This window comes from Cynoglossus semilaevis, chromosome 18, assembly GCF_000523025.1.
Source record: "Cynoglossus semilaevis isolate Cse_v1.0 chromosome 18, Cse_v1.0, whole genome shotgun sequence".
NCBI lineage: Eukaryota > Metazoa > Chordata > Actinopteri > Pleuronectiformes > Cynoglossidae > Cynoglossus > Cynoglossus semilaevis.
In genome coordinates this window covers 8,738,025-8,758,773 of record NC_024324.1, presented here as the reverse complement: position 1 = coordinate 8,758,773, position 20,749 = coordinate 8,738,025, and the positions used below count along the sequence as shown (strand labels likewise).

General features: G+C 43.8%; 1 protein-coding gene across 5 annotated transcripts in view; it reads left to right on the top strand.

Annotated features, from left to right (window-relative positions):
• rbms3 (RNA binding motif, single stranded interacting protein) overlaps nt 1-20,749 on the top strand; it is a 307,360-nt gene that overhangs the window by 142,159 nt on the left and 144,452 nt on the right. For 3 of the 5 annotated variants that reach the window (XM_025065108.1, XM_008331542.3, XM_025065109.1), the window contains 2 exons: nt 4,880-5,037; nt 19,029-19,087. In XM_025065108.1, coding sequence (XP_024920876.1) covers nt 4,907-5,037; nt 19,029-19,087 — 190 coding nt within the window. In that variant the 5' untranslated portion in view covers nt 4,880-4,906. The remainder of the gene's footprint in view (nt 1-4,879; nt 5,038-19,028; nt 19,088-20,749) is intronic. The other 2 variants (XM_017041191.2, XM_017041190.2) reach the window with 1 other exon arrangement.

Genomic DNA, 20,749 nt, shown 5'->3' with positions numbered 1-20,749 from the left:
AGCCCCTCCAACCACCCTTGCCCCCCTCCAGTCACCGCTCTGCCCTGCAGAGGGCAGGGAGTGTGTGTGAGCGAGGCAGCAAAGCCACAGCTCTGCCCTTGTTCCAATTACTGGCCTGGCTTCTCTGTGTTTTCCAAACACTGTTTACTCCAATGGAACTCTGTTTTTATATCTGAGCAGGTGACCACTGATCTGGGGGTATATTTAACTGGGGGAGAATTAGTAGCCTGACTTAGCAGGTGCTACCGGCTAAGAAGCCAAACGCACGGTGTGGAATCTGAACGCGTGCAACCGACCCATTACACAGTAACTGTTTGTGAAGCCTTGGATATGTTTCAGTTATGACCGTTTAAAATAATGAAATCTAATTTTTTTTTAAAAAAGCTGCAGCTGTAGCTAAACGTGAAAGTGAATTTTTTTATTTAATTTATTTTTTTTAGATTTCTTTTTTCTTGAAACGTGAAAGTGAATATTTTTTTTAGATTTCTTTTTTCTTGAAGAAAATGCAGGACGAGACGTGTGTGCACTTCTTCCTCTTCTTTTTCTCTTCTTCTTCTTCTTCTTCTTCTTCTTGTTCTTGTTATTCTTTCCTCCCTTCCTCCGTCAGTTCCAGTCTCCTCTGTCACCAAATTGAACTTTTGTCAAGTGCTACATCAGATCCTCATCATTCTGACAGCAGGCCTGTATTTATCGTATATTTGAGAAGCCGGATATTACAGTCGGTCGAGCTGAGGGGCCCAGAAACCAGAAAGTCGGGAAGATAAATAAGCTCAGACGTTAGCACTCTGAGGGGGCGACTGGAGGGAGGCAGAAAGTTTGGTTCAAAAGTAAAAAAGTGAAAAGTAAAGAGAAATAAAACAAAAAATATGAATTAGCCAAGAGTCGGTGTCTGTGACTCGACAGTAAATGACTGGAAAAGTTGGGATTTGAATTTTCTGAAACAGAATCTTGAGAGTGACTCCTCCACTGTATAACCTTCAGAGCGAAGTTTACTTTAATGAATGGAACCACAACAGGCTAACAGTTGATTGGATCATTCATACAGACGATTGACTATGGTTTGTGATTTGATTCCGATCTTCTCGACTGCAGCTGTACAAAACACAAACACTGCTCTAATTTATGAAGAACAATAGAAGAATGTGGAAAAATGAAAACCCACTCCCTTCAGACGTGGGACGAGACCTACAGCACCCACTCCATCCTTCATCCCTGGAGACTCTTTAGGATCTTTTTTTTTTCTCTTGATGAAGAACTTCAACCTTTGACCTCTGGACCAACACTGTAGGTAATGAGGAGTTTTTGACCCTGATGACCTCTCTGTGTAAGATCTGAGCTTCTGACCTTAACGGAAGAAAAAAAAAAAGAAAGGAAGAAAGAAAGAAAGCAAATCAATAGGGTAGGACACATGAATTCCAAAGCTCAGGATAGAAGCCAAGTCGGGAGCTGAGGGAGGAGGAAGAGGAGGAGGAGGAGGAGGGGGATAAAGAGGAGGATTGTGAATATTACTGAGGAGCTTAAAGAAAAAAGACGGCCTGTGAAAGGAGAGCGAGGATTTCAATTAACCTTCAGCGCTGACGGTGGCTCGCTGCAGCGCCTCCTGTTTGCACAGTGGAGTTTGTTCTGTGTCAAACACTATGTTAAGTATGTGTGTCATTGTGAGGCAGAGTGGAGGGGGGGGGGGGGGGGGGGGAGGTGAGGTGAAAGCCTCAAAGTCTAGGCCTGATCCGCAGCTGTGCCTGTTCCTGTGACTCAGAGTGGGAGAAAGAAAGTTCCGTGGAGAACTCCGGAGGATTAAGATTCCTCTGTTCTGCTGCCGACCTCCGACCTTCTCCACTTATTTCGTTCCGGACGTTGAAACCCGGGGCTACCAGAATTAGATTAGATTGGGTTTTGGGTGTGTTTCAGCGATGAGGACAGGAAGTTCAACACTTGAGTGTCACAGTGGGGGAGTGGGGGGGTCTGGGTTCTGAACCCCAGTTTGAATGGTGTGGTACTGGAGCCAAGTCAAGTGGGTTGGATTCTTTCATGTCCTGTGTTTGTATGGGTTCTGTACAAGTGTCTAGTACTGGAGGAGTCGGGGGAGGCCGGGGGGGGGGCAGTTCTGACTTCCTCCCACAATTCAAAGACCAATGATGTTGGTTTAATTGAAGCTTTTTGTTCGATGGGAGTTTGACCTTTGACTTTGAGACCTGGTTAGAGCGGCGGTCCAGTAACACCACGCCTTCCTGGAAGGATCATTACATTTTCAAAATAAAACATCTTTTAGACTTTATTCTTTTGGTATCAGAGACTGAATGACCTTTGACCTGTTGTTCTGAAACACATGACAGATTATCTTTTAACGGACAAAGTTAAGGGATATGACTGGATTCTTTTTGAAGGAAGTAAATCAGCAAAACTGAAGTACATTTTTTCCACTATGTTCCCAAATGACCTGCGGACCAGCAGCGGTCCCCTGACCAGGGATTGGGGACCCCTGGGTTAGAGCATGGTTGTGGTCCTGCACACACAGTACAGTAAAGTACAGTACAGTACAGTACGACCACAGAAGATATATTTATGAAATAAACTTTTGTTTTTAAGTCTCTTCTTTTTATATTCAGTAAACTAAAGTATTTAACATCGCGCTTCTTCCTCCAAGGATCAAATCACTGGTCAATAAAATGTTAATTTTATATAATCTTCCTTCTTCCTCTGTTTTCTCACAGTAATAGAATGTACTGTACAAAATATATGTGTATATATTTTTAAGTAGGTTAGCTAATTCAGAGGTTTTCCCTTGCCCGTTTCTTTTTCCTCATTTTTCTACCTCCCTTGATGAGCTCTTGCGCCCCCCGGTGAAACACACGCCTCATACTTTTGGAAACCATCGGATTTAGCATTTCAGTGTTGCTAATTTTCTATCTTCTATTTTTTTATTTTTTTTAATAATATTTGTTCCTAATATGTTGTGTTTTCTTCATCGTTGGGACACAACGGTCTGGTTTCTTCAGAGGTGTGAAAACCCGACCTTGACTGGACCTGGGTCGGACTCCCACTCTGTGTAATAGAATACTGGTTCTGTGTCATCAGGTGTGTTTACACAGCCGTGCCCAGTGTGTGTGTGTGTGTGTGTGTGTGTGTTCGCCCATCAGTTCCACTCCACTCAGCGTGGTAATTAGCCGACCATAGATGGACGCGCCCCCCTCCCCCACCTCCTTCATCCTCCAGGGACCCCCGGCTCTTTGTGACGGAGGAGGAAGGCATGGCACACTGGCTTAAAATAGTGCATCAAATCAGCCGCGGTGCTAACACGTAGCACAGGACGGGCGACCCCCCGACGCCGTGCGTGCCGCAGAGTTGGCGGTCTCAGTTTTCTGGGGAGTGATTGAAGGGTTCACGCTGAACTGGAGTCAGTTGAATTTATTCACCTCGCCCTCTCACCCTGAGCGTTTTTGAATTCTTTCTATGATCCGTCACTGAATCAAACATCTCCCTTTCCTCCCTCTTTACCCCCCCCCCCCCCCCCCCAGTCTCTCCTCCTTTTCCTTTTACCCTCTCTCTCTCTCTCTCTCTCAATATATATTTTCCCGCTCCTGCCTGCAGGGCTGTGGTTCACCCGTTCTGTCACTGTGTGCAGTGTCCCTGCAATAGAGATATAAATGGGCTGTGAGCAGGGGGCCCTGACTCCATACCATAATTCCACACTAACAGCACAGCTGACACATGAGCAGTGGGGGTGGGGGGGTGGGGGGGTGAGGGAGTGAGTGAGTGAGGGAGTGAGTGAGGGAGTGAGTGAGTGAGGGAGTGAGGGAGTGAGTGAGGGAGTGAGTGAGGGAGTTGAATATATTCATAATAAAGATGATATGTAGAAAAAACACACATCCATATTGAGATGTTTATGAAATCGGCTGAGCAGAATTACCACATCACGATATCTCACCCTCGGAGGTGTAAATTGTTTTATAGTGAAATGAAATTGGTTTTGAGGGTATGAATAGTAAGCAGGAAGTTGCCGTCGTTTAAAAGTGTTTATAAGCTGCTGGAAGCCTTCTGAACCCTAATTTCACAGATTCCCCCTGGTGGACGCTTTACTTAGGCTTGGTAGTAGGAAAGAAGACGAAGAGACGGAGGAGGAGGAGGGAAAAAACCAAAGACACTTTCACCGAAATTCCAGGAATATTTCTTGCGATTGACGCAAGATATTTGTTTTATATTTGTTCCTTGAAAAGAAATACCCTCCCCCTCCTGCCCCCCCTCTTCCTCTCATGTTGTCTCGTGTTGTCGTAGAATTGCCGGCTCTTATTTACTCACCTTCACCTCCGTGCTCCTAACTCTCACTTATCACTGTCACTCACTAAATTAAACCTGTTTGGTGTTGTTTGTGCTCCAGAGGTGGCGCTAAAACATTGATGACATTTCTCATTAAAAATGGAAAAACTTTGATACAATGTTTTTCATACACACACACACACCTATATGAGTACAGTCTATATGAGTAGAGTACCCAGTACTGTCACTGATACTTCTCCAGGTTAGGGTTCAATAAATAGACAGTGATGTAAGTTGTAATTACTTCTCATGACCACACGGGTTTTCAATCCAGAAGGAAGAAAAATATTTCGACGCCCAAACTGATCCTGTTCTCACATTAGAAAATATATCAACATATTATTAATGACATAATAAAATATGAAGGTTTCTGCAGAACTAATACGACCACGTGACCAGAAAGTGAGCAGAGCTTTGACACCAGACACTTGTTCTACAGAGTAGAACTTTCTTAAGCCGGTTTACTTCAGTACCAGTCCTGGAGTACTCCAAACTTTGTCCAGTGTGAATCTTTGTGTATAAAGCGAAAAGTTGAACCATTCTTTCTCCTCCTTCTCTTTCCCAGCAGCCCTATGCTCCACCCCCTCATCCAATGGCTCCTCCCAGCCCGAGCACCAACAGCTGCAGCCAGGGAGGGGCGGAGCAGCTGAGTAAGACCAACCTTTATATCAGAGGCCTACCACCTGGGACCACCGACCAGGACCTCATCAAACTCTGCCAACCGTGAGTACTGCGAACCATTACTGTTGAGTACAGGGCTGGAACTGTCAGGAATGTCAGGAACACTTGGGAAGTTTTGGACCCGAGGACTGGATTTCCTCCACTTTTATGTGGCACAGTGGACCAATGCATGGTTCTCATCAGAGTACGGTACACAAGAGGACATAAAACACAGTTTTTTTTTTACTCCATTAGTCGACTCACACGTCAGTGGAACTTAAACAAACGTCTTGTGGAAACTTTCGATTTTTCCCTGTTGGTTTTTCCAGTTGACTGTGTGTTAATGTCATTAGACACAAACGTTCATCCGTCAGTGATCAACCAACCTGTCACTAGGTCGACACGGTGTATAGGACAGTACGTCAGCTGTGTGGTAAATATTCAGATGTGCAGTATTTCAGTTCCAGCCGTCATCTTTAAACGCTCCTAATGGAGACGATCTTTCAGCCGGAGAAAAGATAAAGATGTTTAATATAGAAAAGGGGAAAAAAAAAGAACTTCCATTGAAGTCCAATTCAGCCCAACAGGGAGATTATTATTATTTTTTTCTCTGACAAGATCATATTTCAATAACTCACTGAATAAATAGCTGACAGCCTGGGAACACAGGAGACAGTTTGTGCAGATGATGCTGTGCTTGAAGAGAAGGAAGAGAAAATATTTGCTTCTGGAAACAGGAAAAGGAATTCACAGTATTCTATTGTATCTCCACGGGTGAGGAAGGTGGTGCAGCGGTCAACTCTGGTCTCAGAGCTCTCTTGGTTCAACTCCTGTTTTGACCGTGACATTTTTCAGCGTTCAGCGTTAGCTAGCCTGTTAGCTTTTCTCTACGATTTTTTCCCCAACAAAGTTTGGCCGTTTGGATTTTTAAATGATTCAAATCTGTTTTCAAACTGCCTCTTATTATGAAATACTTTTTGGTAAAGACTCCGTATAGATAGTACACACCTCTACTACGTGTGTATTTGTCATGAATTGTCTAATGTCGGCTCAGGCTCCACGTTTGTGATCTCAGTGACAGGTAGAAACTCATGGCTAATTAAAGCTCCTAAATGCCAAACTGATCAAACCCAAACCCTTGCCTCACACACACGCACACACACACACACACACAAGAAATGTTTAAAACCTCACACACCCCATTAAACTGCTCGCAACTCGTTGTTTTCTACAGACACATGGGGAGAAGTCGTAAAAAAACGAAAAAGAAAAAAATATGTCGAATGTTGTTGATTGAGAGAAAGCACACACACACACACACACAGAGAGAGTTTAATAAGCTTAGATTGGACCACCTCCCCCAGGAATCCCAGACCAAGACCTCATCAGGCTTTAACACACACTAACAGGCTCTTTCTTTTTTCTTTTCTTCCTTCATTCCTTTCTTCTTTCTTTCCATCATTCCATCCTTTTCATCTCACTTTCCTTTTTTCCCTCTTTCTGTTTTTTTCTACCTATATAAGTGTTTTTTTATTGTTTCTATCTTTTTTAGACTTCACACCCTCCTTTTCTTCCTTCCATCCTTGCTTCCTTTAAACCTCATTCCTATGATCTGGCCTTCTACGCCTTTGTTCTGACATTGAATTTTTTCTTTTTCCCCCTTCTTCCTTCGTTCCATCCTTCCTTCCTGTTCTTTCTTCCATCAATGTCACCTTTCTTTCTTTCTTTCTTTCTCTCTTAATGTCACCTTTCTTTCTTTCTCTCTGTCTTTATTCACTCTCTGTCTTTATTCAGATTTCACTTCCTCACTGCATTAAACGGAGGCGAGGGTCATCGTCAGATTGTGAAACTCCGACCCTGAGCCAGTCCTCCTGCTTTCATAACTCCTTCCTTGGCTGTTTTTTCAGAAATTTCCTGGTCAAACACAGCCAATAATTCAACGATCCTTCAGAGACGGGAACACGATGTCCAGCATCTTTGCTAATGTTCCCAGTTACCATGTCAGAAGTCATGCTTTAGTCCTGATACTGACTCATCGGAATTCCATTAGCCTGAGAGGCAGAACTGATAGGCTTTGGAAAAGCACTCAGCGTTTTGACACCGTGTGTCTCCTGCTTTGTCTCATTCACTCCATCGTCTAGTGTTGGGCAATTCTTTTAATAATTTATTTCTCTAACTTTATTTTTATATTTACCACTGCATTGAAAGACATATTTTTTTACTTCCAATTTACATTCCTATATTTTCTGTGACAAACTTTTCTTCAAACTGAGTTAAGATCTTCTGTGGGACGTCCCCGTTTTCAACCTCCTCTGGGCTCAAACCTATCGTTTTCCCTCTACTCAACCCCCCCCATGCCTCTGTGTGTATTGCCGGTACAACAGCCCCGTAGGTTGCTTGAGGTGTGCCAGCTGAAAATCCAGTGCCACTGAAACTTTAATTAGCCATGCTGTGTTTCAGCGGCTGGCGGGGGTGGCAGCATTCAGGGAAAGGTCATGGAACTGTTGTGCAGTCTGCAGCACCCTGGGCCTTCTTCACTTTTTATTCTCAGATGCCAATACCACCCCGCCCCCGATCCCTCCCCCCTCTGGTGCTCAGCGCCGTCTCCTCTGGCTCTCAGCCCACCAGCTCTCCCACAGAGACTCTGTGTTAAACATAAACGTTCACTAAGTTTGGGAAAAATGAAAAGTCAGGGAGTTGGACATTAGCTGGTCCAGTGGTTTGACCTGTTCTCCTTCACTTTGACATTAGCTGGTTCAGTGGTTTGACCTGTTCTCCTTCACTTAGAACCTTATAAGGAACCGAGACAGAGATTAGTAAAAGTGTCACTGTGATATTTTCACTTCTGTCGTCTGATTGGACGCTGCCGGTCATGTTCAAATGTCTTGTTTTACCCGACAACGGTGCAGTTGAGTTTGGTGTTTCCACCTGTCGATGGTAGAAGTTTTTGAATAATTTTAGTTAAAATGCTTTGATAAAAACAACCATACAATGTTATAAATAGTTAAACCTCAGCAGGTCTGCATTGTCTTCATACACGAGATACAGTCATGTGATTGGCTGATCACATGTATTCAGTTTAGTTTAGCCTGGTCGATGCTAACCCTCTATCATGACATATATCACTGCTGATTCCAACAAACAAACACCATAAAAACATTATCGCACCTTTTGCAATAGAGACACACATTTCTATAAGATTTTTATTACACGCATAAAGAGCCACCTGCTGGGCTGTCGTGTCATTATCCTATTAACAAATAATGTCAAACGAGACACACATTCACTTTTTACTGTGCTGTTGTTTTTGGAGTCGTCGTTGTGCTCTTTGGCGATGCTAGCTGTACTTTTAAACTTGGGTAACTCCCCGTAATATTGCAAATGTTCAGAAGGTGCACACCCTCGTAACCAAGGATGCCATTTTTCTAATGTTCAGCCACCTCATTTAACTTCCCCACGGGCGCCGTGCGCAAGAGTAAAGTCTGAAGTGGCACAAAGTTCTCACTGCAGTTGGCGTTACATGCGGGGAGCGGTTGAATGAGTAATTAAATAGTTTGGGGTCGGTGCTTAATCTCTGTTTTGTTCAGCTGGCTAGATGTCGGATTCCCCGCGGCCGTCAGCCTGATATATGGGTGAGGAGAGGAGTCCAAAAGGGGGAGGTGGGGATTTGTTGGCCCCACACCCAGATAGTGAGAGGCCGTCCTACACGCCTGGCAAGCTGTCTGAGGAGACGGATGGATGGATGGATGGATGGTGGGATGGATGGACGGACGGATGGATGCTGGGATAGGTGGAAAAAGGACAGAACAGACAGTACTGTGAGAAAAATTCCTTGGCCCGGGCAGCCAGGTTCAGGCCGTGCATCAGCACCAAACCCAACAGTGAACTGATCCAAGTCAAAGATCCATGAAGCCAGAACATCAGGCCGCGCCAACAAAACCAGAACCAGACTGAAGTCTTCTGGTCAAAGCTGCTTTTATAGGCCGTTACCAGCCAGGTATTAGGCAGCGTCCACATTTTTGCTTTTAGCGATCCAACACCCGAGGGAGCCACAGAGAAAAGAGACGCAGGTTGTTGGACAAACTGTTTAGAGTAAGGACGGAGGAAGGAGAGCGTATATATTTTACGAGGGTCCACAACTGGAATAACAGGGACACACAGTGCAGCAGGGTGAATTCATAACTCAGACTGCTGAGGAGGAGGAGGAGGAGAAGGGCCCTGGAGGTCCTCAACCCTCAGCTTCGACCCCTCCCTCTCTCCCCCTTCTCAGCCTTACCTCCTTCTCATCTGATTTTTTTTTTTTTCCTCCTCCTTCTTCTTCTTTTTCTTCTGGTCTCCTCGCCCAATTTAAGCTGTGGCCAAGTCACAGCTGCACCCTCATTCGTTCTGGCTTTTGCCTCGGTGCCACAGTCTGATCAAACGAACAGAGCGAGCCAAATCAAGAGCTAATCACCGCCAATTGTCCAAATAACCTTTCCCGTGTGTGCTCAGGGAATGGCAGAGAGGAAGACTGGAGAGAGAGAGAAAAAAATGCTAAGTAGGGAAATTGAAGGGAATAGAGGAGGGGGGAGGAGGAGGAGGAGGAGGAGGACTGACCCTGGGACCACCTGTTTTTATGAAGCAGAGTTCCAGGCACTTGGCACTGGCACATTATCCCTAATGACTCTCTGAGGTCTACTCTTGACATTAGTTGTCTGGTTATCAAAACCGCCGTCTTCTGCCTGTTGGAAGGAAAAAAAAAAGAAAATGACAGAAGCGGGAAAAGTACGAACAAACATTCTCCGTTCCAGTTTTTAAAATTAACCAAAAACGTCTCAGTAAATCAAGTCTCTTATTAAATCAGTCGACGAAAGACGTGTTAATTTAAAGGTTCGGTTTCCAGTATTCTTGTGACGTTATCCTAAAATTGTGCACCTCGTGTGATATGTGGGGTCTTTAAAAGGATGCTGCCCTCTGTTGGTGTTTTCTTTTTTTTTAATTTTTGCAACACGTTTGACTATGTTGCAGAAAAACATTATAAAACGATATAATCATATACTGAAGTACCCAAGTCATAGTTTTGTACCTGTTACTTCTGTTTAGCGTAATGTTGCTTTACAGGACTGTAGCCGTCCATTCCGTTACCCATAAGTCCTAGACTGAAATGTCGGCAGGCGGTCTATATTTTCTTCAGTCTCTAAACACTCCTTAACCTCCTTAGGTTCTGGTTCCAAACAGTTGAAAAGAACGTTGGTTTCTACTTTGTTAGCGATCAAGAAAAATGAAATTCTCTTGACTCTTACGTGCTGACAAATAGAACTGTAGTACCTCAGAGTGACATCCTCTCTCCAGGAGATACAGTTCTGGTTCTGGACTCTGACAGAACCTGATTTAGTCCCAGAATTATTATTATTTTTTCTCTCTGTACTCTGTTCTTGGAGTCCATGAATCTCGCGGTGCCTGAACGTACTGTGGACCGCGGTAAATCACGGTGATTTGTACAGGGATTATTCTAGGTGGCGCTGCTCTTTGTTCTTGTTCTTGGCACCTGATGCTTTTGTTTGACTAAAATAAGAACTGTTTTAATAGAACTAATGAGCAGCATTAACCAACCAGCTGTGCCAAGGCAGTAAAGTCAGGCCTACACCTGGTACGTGTTAGGTTTTAAAGGCTGGTCTCGTTGTTACGATACAACAATCGTCTCCACGATGGTGGCCAATCACACGAATCCAGAGGTTTATTTTTTTAAGCCAACCATTAATGCCTTCTCTTTTTTAGTGTAGCTATAACTCCAGCTCTTGGGTTCCTGTGGATCAGTGGGTAGAGGAACTGTCTTACTCCTAAAGGGTTGTGGGTTTGATTCCAGACTTGATAGCTGGGATTGCCTCCTCCTGGCAGCCCTGTGTTGTGATTGGTCAGAAGGCTTAGAGAAAGAACCATATAGAGTGCAGAACATTGACTCTCTCCTCCGTCTGTTCCTCCACCTGTCTGCCCCCCGTCTTCTGCCTCACACTTCATCATCAGCAGGGTCAGGGTCAGGGTCACTTGGAGCCTGAGGAGAAAGTGGTGCTGAAATTCCACAAAAGTTGTAAGACATCGTCAGGAATGTCCAAAGTAAACACATCCTACAAGTTAATTCTGAGCAGAAACATCTGTTAGGGATGACATCAGATCCCTCCCGGCTCACGCTCTGTGTGAACACGTCTGTCTCCCCCCTCCACCCTCCCTCCGCCCCCGTCTCTTGTTGTGACATTCGTCTGCCTTTATTCTTCTATCTGGTCACCACTCTGCTGCCTTTATTCACGACGATAATCTCTCGTCTTCTCCACTGGAGCGGGGCCGACACTTATTTCTGTGGCCAGGCCAAATGGTCTAAAACACGACGCCTTTTTCCCTCCCAGAACATCAATTTGGAGAGCGAAGGCGAGCCGAGGAGCTGATTTGGCCTCGGGGCGTTTTACTTGAATTATTTATCCGCCTAATTACTGTATACATGACACGCAGACACTTTGCCTATTTAGACGCAGGAAAGAACCTTCGCGTCCGCACTCCGCGCTGAAATTAACTGTTAATGTAAAACTCCAGCAATGATTTTCTTGAATAGGGCTTTTATTAGGCTCATATTTATGATCAATGCCCCCCCCACACCCCCAACACCATACAAACTACACAGTTATTGATACCCAGCTGCCTCTCAACCCCAGCATATTGCATATCAATAACGATAATAAAAGGTTACTCCACCTACTGGTCCGACGCCGCTCATATATTTGTCTGATTTAAGAGCAGAGAAGACGTCGTTTACTCACAGGAAAGACCCAGGGCTAACCACTCGGTTCCTCTTATCCCTCGGGTTCCGTCTCCATTTCCCCTCTCCTGACTCTACTTCTCATTTTTTCGGCAGCGCCCGCCGAGCAAAACAGAGGAAAAAAAAAAAAAAGGAAGGAAAGAAACTGCAGCGGCACAGATCAGATGAGGTCATTTGTGCGTGTCAGACAGCAGAACATGACATGTGGGTCTGACAGGTTGAACACTTCCAAACAAACACAAGCTATTCTGTGAGGCTGGATGATGACCAGTGTGTGTGTGTGTGTGTGTGTGAGAGAGAAAGCAGGAGACTGTAAATAGCGGCGCTCACAACAACAGAACGCTGCCTCCTGCTGTCGCTGCTGCTCTTTCCTCTCTGTGATGGACAGTCGGTGTTGACCACACTGGTGTTTGTTTCCCACGGTCGGGTCTGAAGCTCTTCTTTGGACGTGGCGTCCGAACATCTTGGCTTTAATCGTCGCAGCGTCTTCGCTCCAGAACCCAGACGGGTGGAAGTCTGGATTAGCCCTGACCGCGTGTTCCCTTTAAAACAGACTTACAGCAGGAGTCAGGTGTTTTATGGGTAAATAAGTAGTGACGTTTAACGCAGCAGTATGGACCAGTGTGTCCACACTCTGCCTTATCTCCTGCCCCCACCCCCCCGATTAGAATTTGAACAGATAAAAAATATGAAAAAAAATCAGTGCTGTTATAATTAATATATAAATCCAAATAATTAATTTGTAAATCAGTCAGCAGCGTCCAGCACACCCAGTGACAAATCAGATAAAAATCCCATTTGTCATATTTACGTCTGTTGATTTATCCTCATTAGTCGTGATTAATCTCCATCTACAGACAAATCAGACAGAAAATGTAAATGTTTTGACAGCTCCATTGTCAAAACCTAATAAGAATGTCATGTGGTCTAACGTCTGGTGCGGGGCCCCACATTGTGTACTGTACAGTTGAAGGTGTTTTTGCATAAAATTACAGACAAAAATGGGACAGAATTCCTGCAGATTGTCTAACAGCCGTTGTGTACTGCATGTACCGTCCTCCCAGTGTGGCCAAAAATGTCCTTGTCCATTCCCACACCTGGTACGTGGTGTACAGTACATTAGGACAGTGACATGTTAGGAAATAAACCAGTGGTCAGACTCTGAAGTGAACAAACTTCCACCCTGTAGCCTGTTAGCTAAGAATAGCATACAAACAGGAAGTACTCTGTCCAGAAAGGCAGTGCAGCAGTACATGAAGTAAGAGCAAGTACTGTGTGTTGGCGTCTCCTGAATTTCAAAAAATGTTATTAGGGGGCGCTGTTTACTGTTGACTCTGACTTTGAATTGTTGTTGAACTACAGTTATTTTATTTGTGTTGCTAATATAGAGTTAATGAATTATGTAATTTAAAAAGAATAATAATTAGTTGACAAATCAAATTAGACATTTCAAGCGACCTTATTTGAATTCCAGATGACCGCACACACTGCAGGGCCGCGACCCCAGGGTTGAAATCACTGCTTTAAACCTTATAAACCATCAAACAAACATAGGTTTTTTTGGTGTTTTTTTGTTGGATGACTGCCATCACAGGTTTGATTGACAGCTCTCCTCTTCCTCTTTGTCAGCACTCTCATATCCTCACTCTTCCAGACAGTGTATACATTTTACATCGTACCTGAGTAAAAACATTATTACTATTCACCAACCTCACATTTTGCTTCTTTGTTTTGGCCTTTCCCTGCAGCCCGTCTTAATGCTCTGTCCTCAGAGAATCTCACTCTTTAAATATCATCTCTTTTTTTCTCTGGTTAAAAACCCCACAGCTGCTGGAATCAAATGCTATTTTGAAGCACCAGTGAAAAAGAATTTGTTCAGATTCCATCGAAAAGACCTGGATTTGACTTTTGAAATTCTGAAAGTTGTCGGTACATTTCTCTCTGAGCTACAGATAAAAAAATATATATTTTTATCGCACTTTCGCTGCGAGCTTAAGGTCAGCGCCGGATCCAAATAGATTTCACTTCTGCATCTGCAGCAGGAGCTGACTTTTCTCACAAACACGTCGGTTTAATATTCCGGGCCAAACAGATGTTGACCGTCCAAAAACACTTCACCACCGTCTGAGGCAGAGGTTTCAGGAGACAGGGGACAGTCCACCGTCAAGGACACGGGTCAAACACTCTACGTCTTTGACTTCTAACTGTGTGTATACCTGTACCAGGGCAGTCCAGAGATTCACTGTTTAAACCAAATAATCACGATTAATCATAATTAAATTTGCTAAATCATCATCATCAAATATGACGTAAAACCTGTTTTTTTTCTGTATATTCCTGGAATGGAACGACGAACACGAACAATGGTGGAATTATTCATACTGAAAAAGTCCAGAAAAATATAATCTATATTTTTAGCTCCAGGTCCTTCAGTGGAACAGAAACGTTTTCTAGCAGCGTGTGTAAATAACATGTGCATCAACACTGTGTTAGAGACACAGTAAGTGTGGAATGACTGGATACACAGTGTATATTATTCTGTGTATGCGTTGAGAGGCAGTAACATTTTTAATCCGATTAATTTCATAAATGATCGATGACATCATTCTGACAGCCCTGGTATATATTTGTCTGATTATGGGATTTGAGATAAATGAATGGATTAGGTGATGAAGTACAATTAATTCAGTCTGATCTGAAAACAAACTCATTATATCTTGTACATATGCAAGTGTTTTGCAGTATTACCACACTTCACAGTCAGAGTAATGAACACTCCACTGTTTCTTGTTCCTCTGTCCTCAGCATCAACATAAATGCTACAAACACTCCTTCAAAAAATACTTTCCTCCCTGAGCTTATTAAAGCCCTACAGTGAAATAATTTCTGCAGAGAGCGAGTAGATAATCTGGATGATGGATGTCTCCTGCACCATCCTTACATGAGGCAAATTCCTCAGCAGAGAACACTTTAGAAAAAGAAAAAAAAATTCCAGCTGCAGTATCTACAGTACATGCTTCCAATTATATCGCTTACAAAAGGCGCTAAATTAAATTTATTGTTCTCCCTGGCATAACGTTCGCACCCTGTTCATCCTCCTGCACAGGTGTTCTGAAGGCCTGCAGCTGTAAATTCACTCACAGTGAATATGAAGTCTGCCATTCTCTCTCTCTCTGTCTGTCTCTCTCACTGTGAAATCAAAGTGCACCTCAACCAAAAATAGCAATGCAATGGATTGCGCACCGGTGCCACACAAAAGAAGAAGAAAAAAATATTCTCGCTTTGAGTCTTGCTTTGATAAGAGCTCCAGAGTGGAATTTGCACGATGTCTCAATTTAGATGCTGGCTTCTTCACAGCGTAGAAGATATTTGAAAACCATAAAACAATGGTCAGTAATTGGGGGGAAAAAAAAACATACTGTAATATTTACAGTAAATGTACACAGATATACTACTGAGGTATGGCTGCTGAGAGATATGTTTGGATTTGATGAAATTACTTATAGATTAAGAGACCTTTGACGTCCGATAATTTGTTGATAAAATGTATGTACGAAAACAACTAGCATGTGGATATTTTGTCTAAATGTACTTCTGCTAATATTTTGATGAGCAGGCACAAAGGCATTAATGACCAACTGACCAACTTTACCATAGAGGAGCAGTCATTTTTAGTTTTTGTCAGACCTAATTCAAAGGTATCCTGTGTTGGTTGAGTGTTAGGTTTGTTCATTTTTAACGTTATTATCTTTAACAGGTGTATTTTAGCTTACTTGCTAACAGCAAAACAGCACCTTTACCACTTTACAGAAGGGATTTTAAGGATGTAATGATAATCTCTAGAGTTATATTCCAATTATATTATAATTATATTATATTATTTTGAATTATAGCCCAGCTTTTAAATGGATGGTTGGAAGTGCAGATGAAAAACTCCAGCAGTGTCTCTGTGTGTCTGATTCACTCTGTTCATTCCAGGATAGCAACAGCAGCAGACTGACATGTTTTTGTTCTCATCAGCTCCCTCTACGCCTTTATACAGTCAGGCACATTTTCACTTCCCCCGGCTCTGACAACTGAAATAATATAGAATGCTTGAATCATCTCAGCCAATAAGAGGAGTGGGGGGGAGAGAGGGGGTATGAAGTATAAACTGGTACATGCAGCTGCCCTCTTTAAAAAGCCGTCTCTCGGCTCAGCTTCAGGATTCATCACGTCTCAGTGTCCAGACAGCTGTCAAAGCAGTGACGTGTTAGACACCGGCTCAATTTGTACATTTTCATCAGGATGGATCAGGTTCACCAGGGCCTTTATTTTTCATAAGCAGTTTCATCTCTTTTCTTAGGGTTGATACAATATTGCATCAGCATGATTGCCATTGGATTCCTGTTAGGGAGGAGAGGAGATGGGAGCGGGCGACGGAAGGAGGGGAATGAAGGAGGCGAGGAAGGAGCGTAATGTAAAAGGATGCTAGGGAGGCAGCGGGAGAGGAAGTGAGAGGAGACGATTTGTGAGGAAAGGTGGGAGGGGGGGAGGGAGGGGGCCGAGGGGCAGTAAGAGATAAGAGCTGGCGAGAGTGATTGAAATAGGATTAGAGGAGACAGGCTCCGCATCCCAGGCCACAGCATCACTGTGTTAAACCTGCGGCTCCACAGGGACCAACTCTGTCACATCAAAGCCTCCCCAGGCCCTGGCTGGGAGAGAGGCAGAGGGACACACACACACACGCACACACACACACACACACACACGGTGTCTCCAAATGTCTCCATCATGACCACGGCACCTCCTTTCACCTCCTCTTTTCATCCTGCCGTAGTGTCTCGGTGGTGCGTACCAGTCTTTAAGATGCACGATAAGGAGGCGCAGCGATGAGTTGGCATCTGAAAACCACCGTCTTCCACTTCCTCTGGAGTCTAAACAAAGTTTTAATGAGAACTCTTCCCCTGAATTGTCCCAAATCTCCGAGCCTCTTAACTGCCTCCCAGACTGGAAGAACACCGTTATTATTTTTGTTTTCTCAGCTTAACTACACAGTTAAGGGCAGGTACCAGTGTGCAAATGAATGAAGTGGAGCACGGGCAGGAAAACATTACTGTTGGCTCTGAAGTTACTGTAGGGCCGGCTATTTTATCTTTATCACTTTAGATATAGTTATATTTAGTTGGTATCCTGACTTGACTGCAGAGTTTCAAACCGTGGTTGGCGTCCTCACACTGGGCTCTGGTTAATAAATGTTGGACCCAGTGCACAGATATGATGGGAATTGAAAGAGATGTTTTTTCTCATCACATTAATTCCCACTGATGATTCAGCCGTCATCCACATGTGATGCTGAATAACATTAACTGTTATGACTAACCTCTGATCTAAATGGGATTTCAGTTATAGAGTAACTTCTGAAGAGCAAACCATATTTTTTTTCCCTCGACTTTAATGCTAGCCTCACAGCGATAACTCCTTCCATTTCCTCTAAACCACGGCCTAATTAGATGTCAAATGGGCCGAACCGGTACAATCATAACATAATTACCCATAAACAGCAATAAGTCCATGTTTTTCCCCTTTGTTTTCATGAAGAGAAGTTCGTAAGTATGTGAGCTAAACTTTCATATTAATGAAATATAATTTTACTAATCATATCCCGAACACAAGAAAATGAATTAAGCTGGCCCTATTGGACCCCCCTATTGGTCCGGTTTTGGCCCACGTACCATATGTTCGACACTCTGTTCTGTATGTGGCCGTTCCACACTGATTTACAGGTCTCCCCACATCATGATCTTATTGGACGATCAGGTGGTGTTTTATCAACTCGTTTGATCAATCGTCATCCAAACCTCAGTTACTGTTGAAGGCCAGTACATGATCTGAAAAAAAAAAAAAAAAATTAGTTCTCAGGGTGCAAGTGTGAAAGGATCAAACTCGGGTGTAGACGTAGAGCGTTTCCTAACTACAGCCTCTGATTTCTCCACGGTTTCAGTCTCAATAAAGGCAGAGTTAATGCACTCACTAACTCTGCTCTGCGTGCTGTGTAATCAAGAGAACGTCACTCTTCCCTGCTCATCTTGTGTACTTATTCTGGAGTGTCTCAGTGCGATCAAATACTGCACATTAGTCCTGTTCTGTTGCATTAGATTATGGATCTCCGTGGCTCAAACGGCCTGTTTATCTGCAAAGGAGAGACAATCTACTGATTGGTGAGTGCTGTGTGTGTGTGCGGGTGTGTTTGTGTGTGAGCTGGTAGTTTTCCTCTTGGATCTCATCAGTTCATATCCGCCACCCACCCCACCGCAGCATGCAGTAAATAGAGTCTCTGCCACTCGTTGAGAAATGGCACAATTATCCCCTGCTGGTGAAATATGGGCCAGGATGCACCACTGCTTCTTCCCCGACAGAATGTGTGTTTGCATGTGTGTGTGTGAGAGAATGAGAGAGAGAATGAGAGAGAGTGGTAGAGATAATATGTGAATGTGTGCACCAAATATACAGAGCGTATCTGTCTTTACTCTGCTCTATTACTGTGAAGTAAAGTCAGCACAAGAATCACTTCATACTGAGGTAGTATTACAGTAATATACTGCTGTATTTGCCTTTGTCCAACTTAGAGTTTAATCACACACAACAATACACCAGCTCAGATGCTGGTTCTAAAAATAAGGTTCTACCTTAGTTTGGTGATGACTTTTACTGATATTCAGGGATCAGTTCAAAGTTAAAATTCAAGAGTTCAAATAAGCAACAAATTATTTAATTATTGTTGTCCTCCATATGGACCGCTAGGTGGATCAAATTCAAGAGTTCAAATAAGCGACAGATTATTTAATTATTGTTGTTCCCATGTCCTCCATATGGACCGCTAGGTGGATAATTCATTAGCATTAGCATTAGCATGTGATCATGGTGTGGTTTTATTTACGTAAACCCTTTAAGCAGCTGCTTTAGAGCAGCTAAGCTGGCCAATGATCTGCAGATCTGTGTCCACGTTAGGCTTTTCTTAGACCCTGTGAAACTTTTCAGCGACTTCGTCAAATGTCAGAGGCCGCGGATCTGTTTGAAGTCCGCCGTACACGTGACGCTATTAACCCGCGCTGCCGTCTCCTCCCTGTGACTTCTGACATTTCTGTGCTCCTCTGTAAATGTGGTCACTGTATATAAATGGCAGACAGTATGAGGAAAAAAAAACAATGCCCCCTGCTGTCAAAAGGTCACATTGATCATTTGGAGCCCAAACACTAACTGCATGTTTACTGTTTTATCGTTGCAGGTATGGAAAAATAGTGTCAACCAAGGCCATTCTGGACAAGAACACCAACCAGTGCAAAGGTAGGACTTTTAAAAAAACTTTTTTTTTTTTTTTTTTGCTTGTTGTGTTTGGCCCGAGTAAAGGATTATGGGTAAACACCTTGCTTGTTGACAGTGTAGTCCTACTGAGGCTGAGCAGGAAGCAGCCAGCCCCTGTCTCTGGGCCCCTCCCCTCCTCTCTCTCTCCTCTCTCTCTTCACCCCTCCTCCCTCCTCCAACTCGTCTTCGATTTCCCGCTTTGTGATATGGAAGACGACTATTTGGAGAGTGTGTTTCTGTAAAAGCTCCATTAGCGTCTGCTCGGTAAATGGTGTGCACATGCAGCAACGACATTAGCGGTTCATTTAGAACTGTTCCTCCACTGCACACACACACACTCACACACACACACATTTACATGCTTGAACATACACAGCCAATTAGAGGGGCTAATCAGCTCCTTTGGATTAGATAAACTTTAATTACTATCATTGTCACACTCAACTTCCCGGCGCCTCGGTGTCTGTGTGTCTCCGTCCACCTGCGCTGTGTCACTCTGCTACGTACGCCTTTTGTCGTAGTATGTTGTTTAAATCAGGGGCAATTTAGTTTTTGTTGATGCAGGAGGGGGAGAGTGGAGCGGCGGAGAGACGAGGGGAGAAAAAAGATTAGTGTGCTTCTTGCCCCGAGGTGTCTGGCAGCTCTGTTTAAGAGCTATTGAAGTTCCATCAATACTTTTAATTGCTTTTTGCGGTTTTCCCCGGCTCTGAAGTGTTGGCCTTTCAAGGTGAAGCCGCCTTCGTTACCCCGCCCCACGCCTTTGTCTCTCCTGCCAGGGCGTCTGTGGGTCAAAACGTCCAGGAAAAAAAAAAAAAACTTTTACCTTTTATACGGCAGGAGAAAAAGACACTTTCTTGTAAGTCCTCGGGGCTTTTTAAGACAAGGCTGGATGTACGTTAGTCAGAGGTCGCAGGATCCAACACGGGGGGAGGGGGGGATTAGAGGGGGGGAGGTTAGTTAGCAGAGCCGCGTAAACCTTATTTTTTTTTTCCCCCCAATTTCTGTGATAGACCGCGGTCCATCACAGCGGCCCCGGGTCTTCAGCTGACCTGAGTTACACACATCAGCCCCAGACCATCCTGCAACACGAGGCCCGGCCCCCGGGGGCAGTGTGGGAGACAATGTTTCCCATAAGTCACTCTGCTGGAATGCAGCGCTCTGTTGAAATGCCAAGAAGTATAATATAAGCAGATGTATTTTATGAATACACGAGGGCTGGAGGACGGTCCGGTTCCATACCACTGAAGAGCTGAGGGCGGGTGACGGGGAGTGGACGTGTGTGGAGGGGAAGGAACAGTTGGTGCAGTAACAATGAAGTACTTGTCAAGTACAAATACTTGTCCCTGAAAAGCTGAGGTACGGTGAATCATAACAAGTTACATCACTTCAGTTTTACACAATAGTTTAACTGCTGTAATGAAGGGACAAAGATGTGTAGTGTGTTTGGACACATGGAGTCGCTTCTCTCTATTGGTCAGTGGTCACATGACATGAACGGACCAGTTCCATTTGACATTAACATTGCAGCACAAAAGCCTGTATGGAGAAAATTACCCTACAGGATGTGGAAGATTTTATTTTAATTTATTAATTAGTATTGATTTTTTATAAATGTAATCAATACTCAATTGATTATGGGTATTG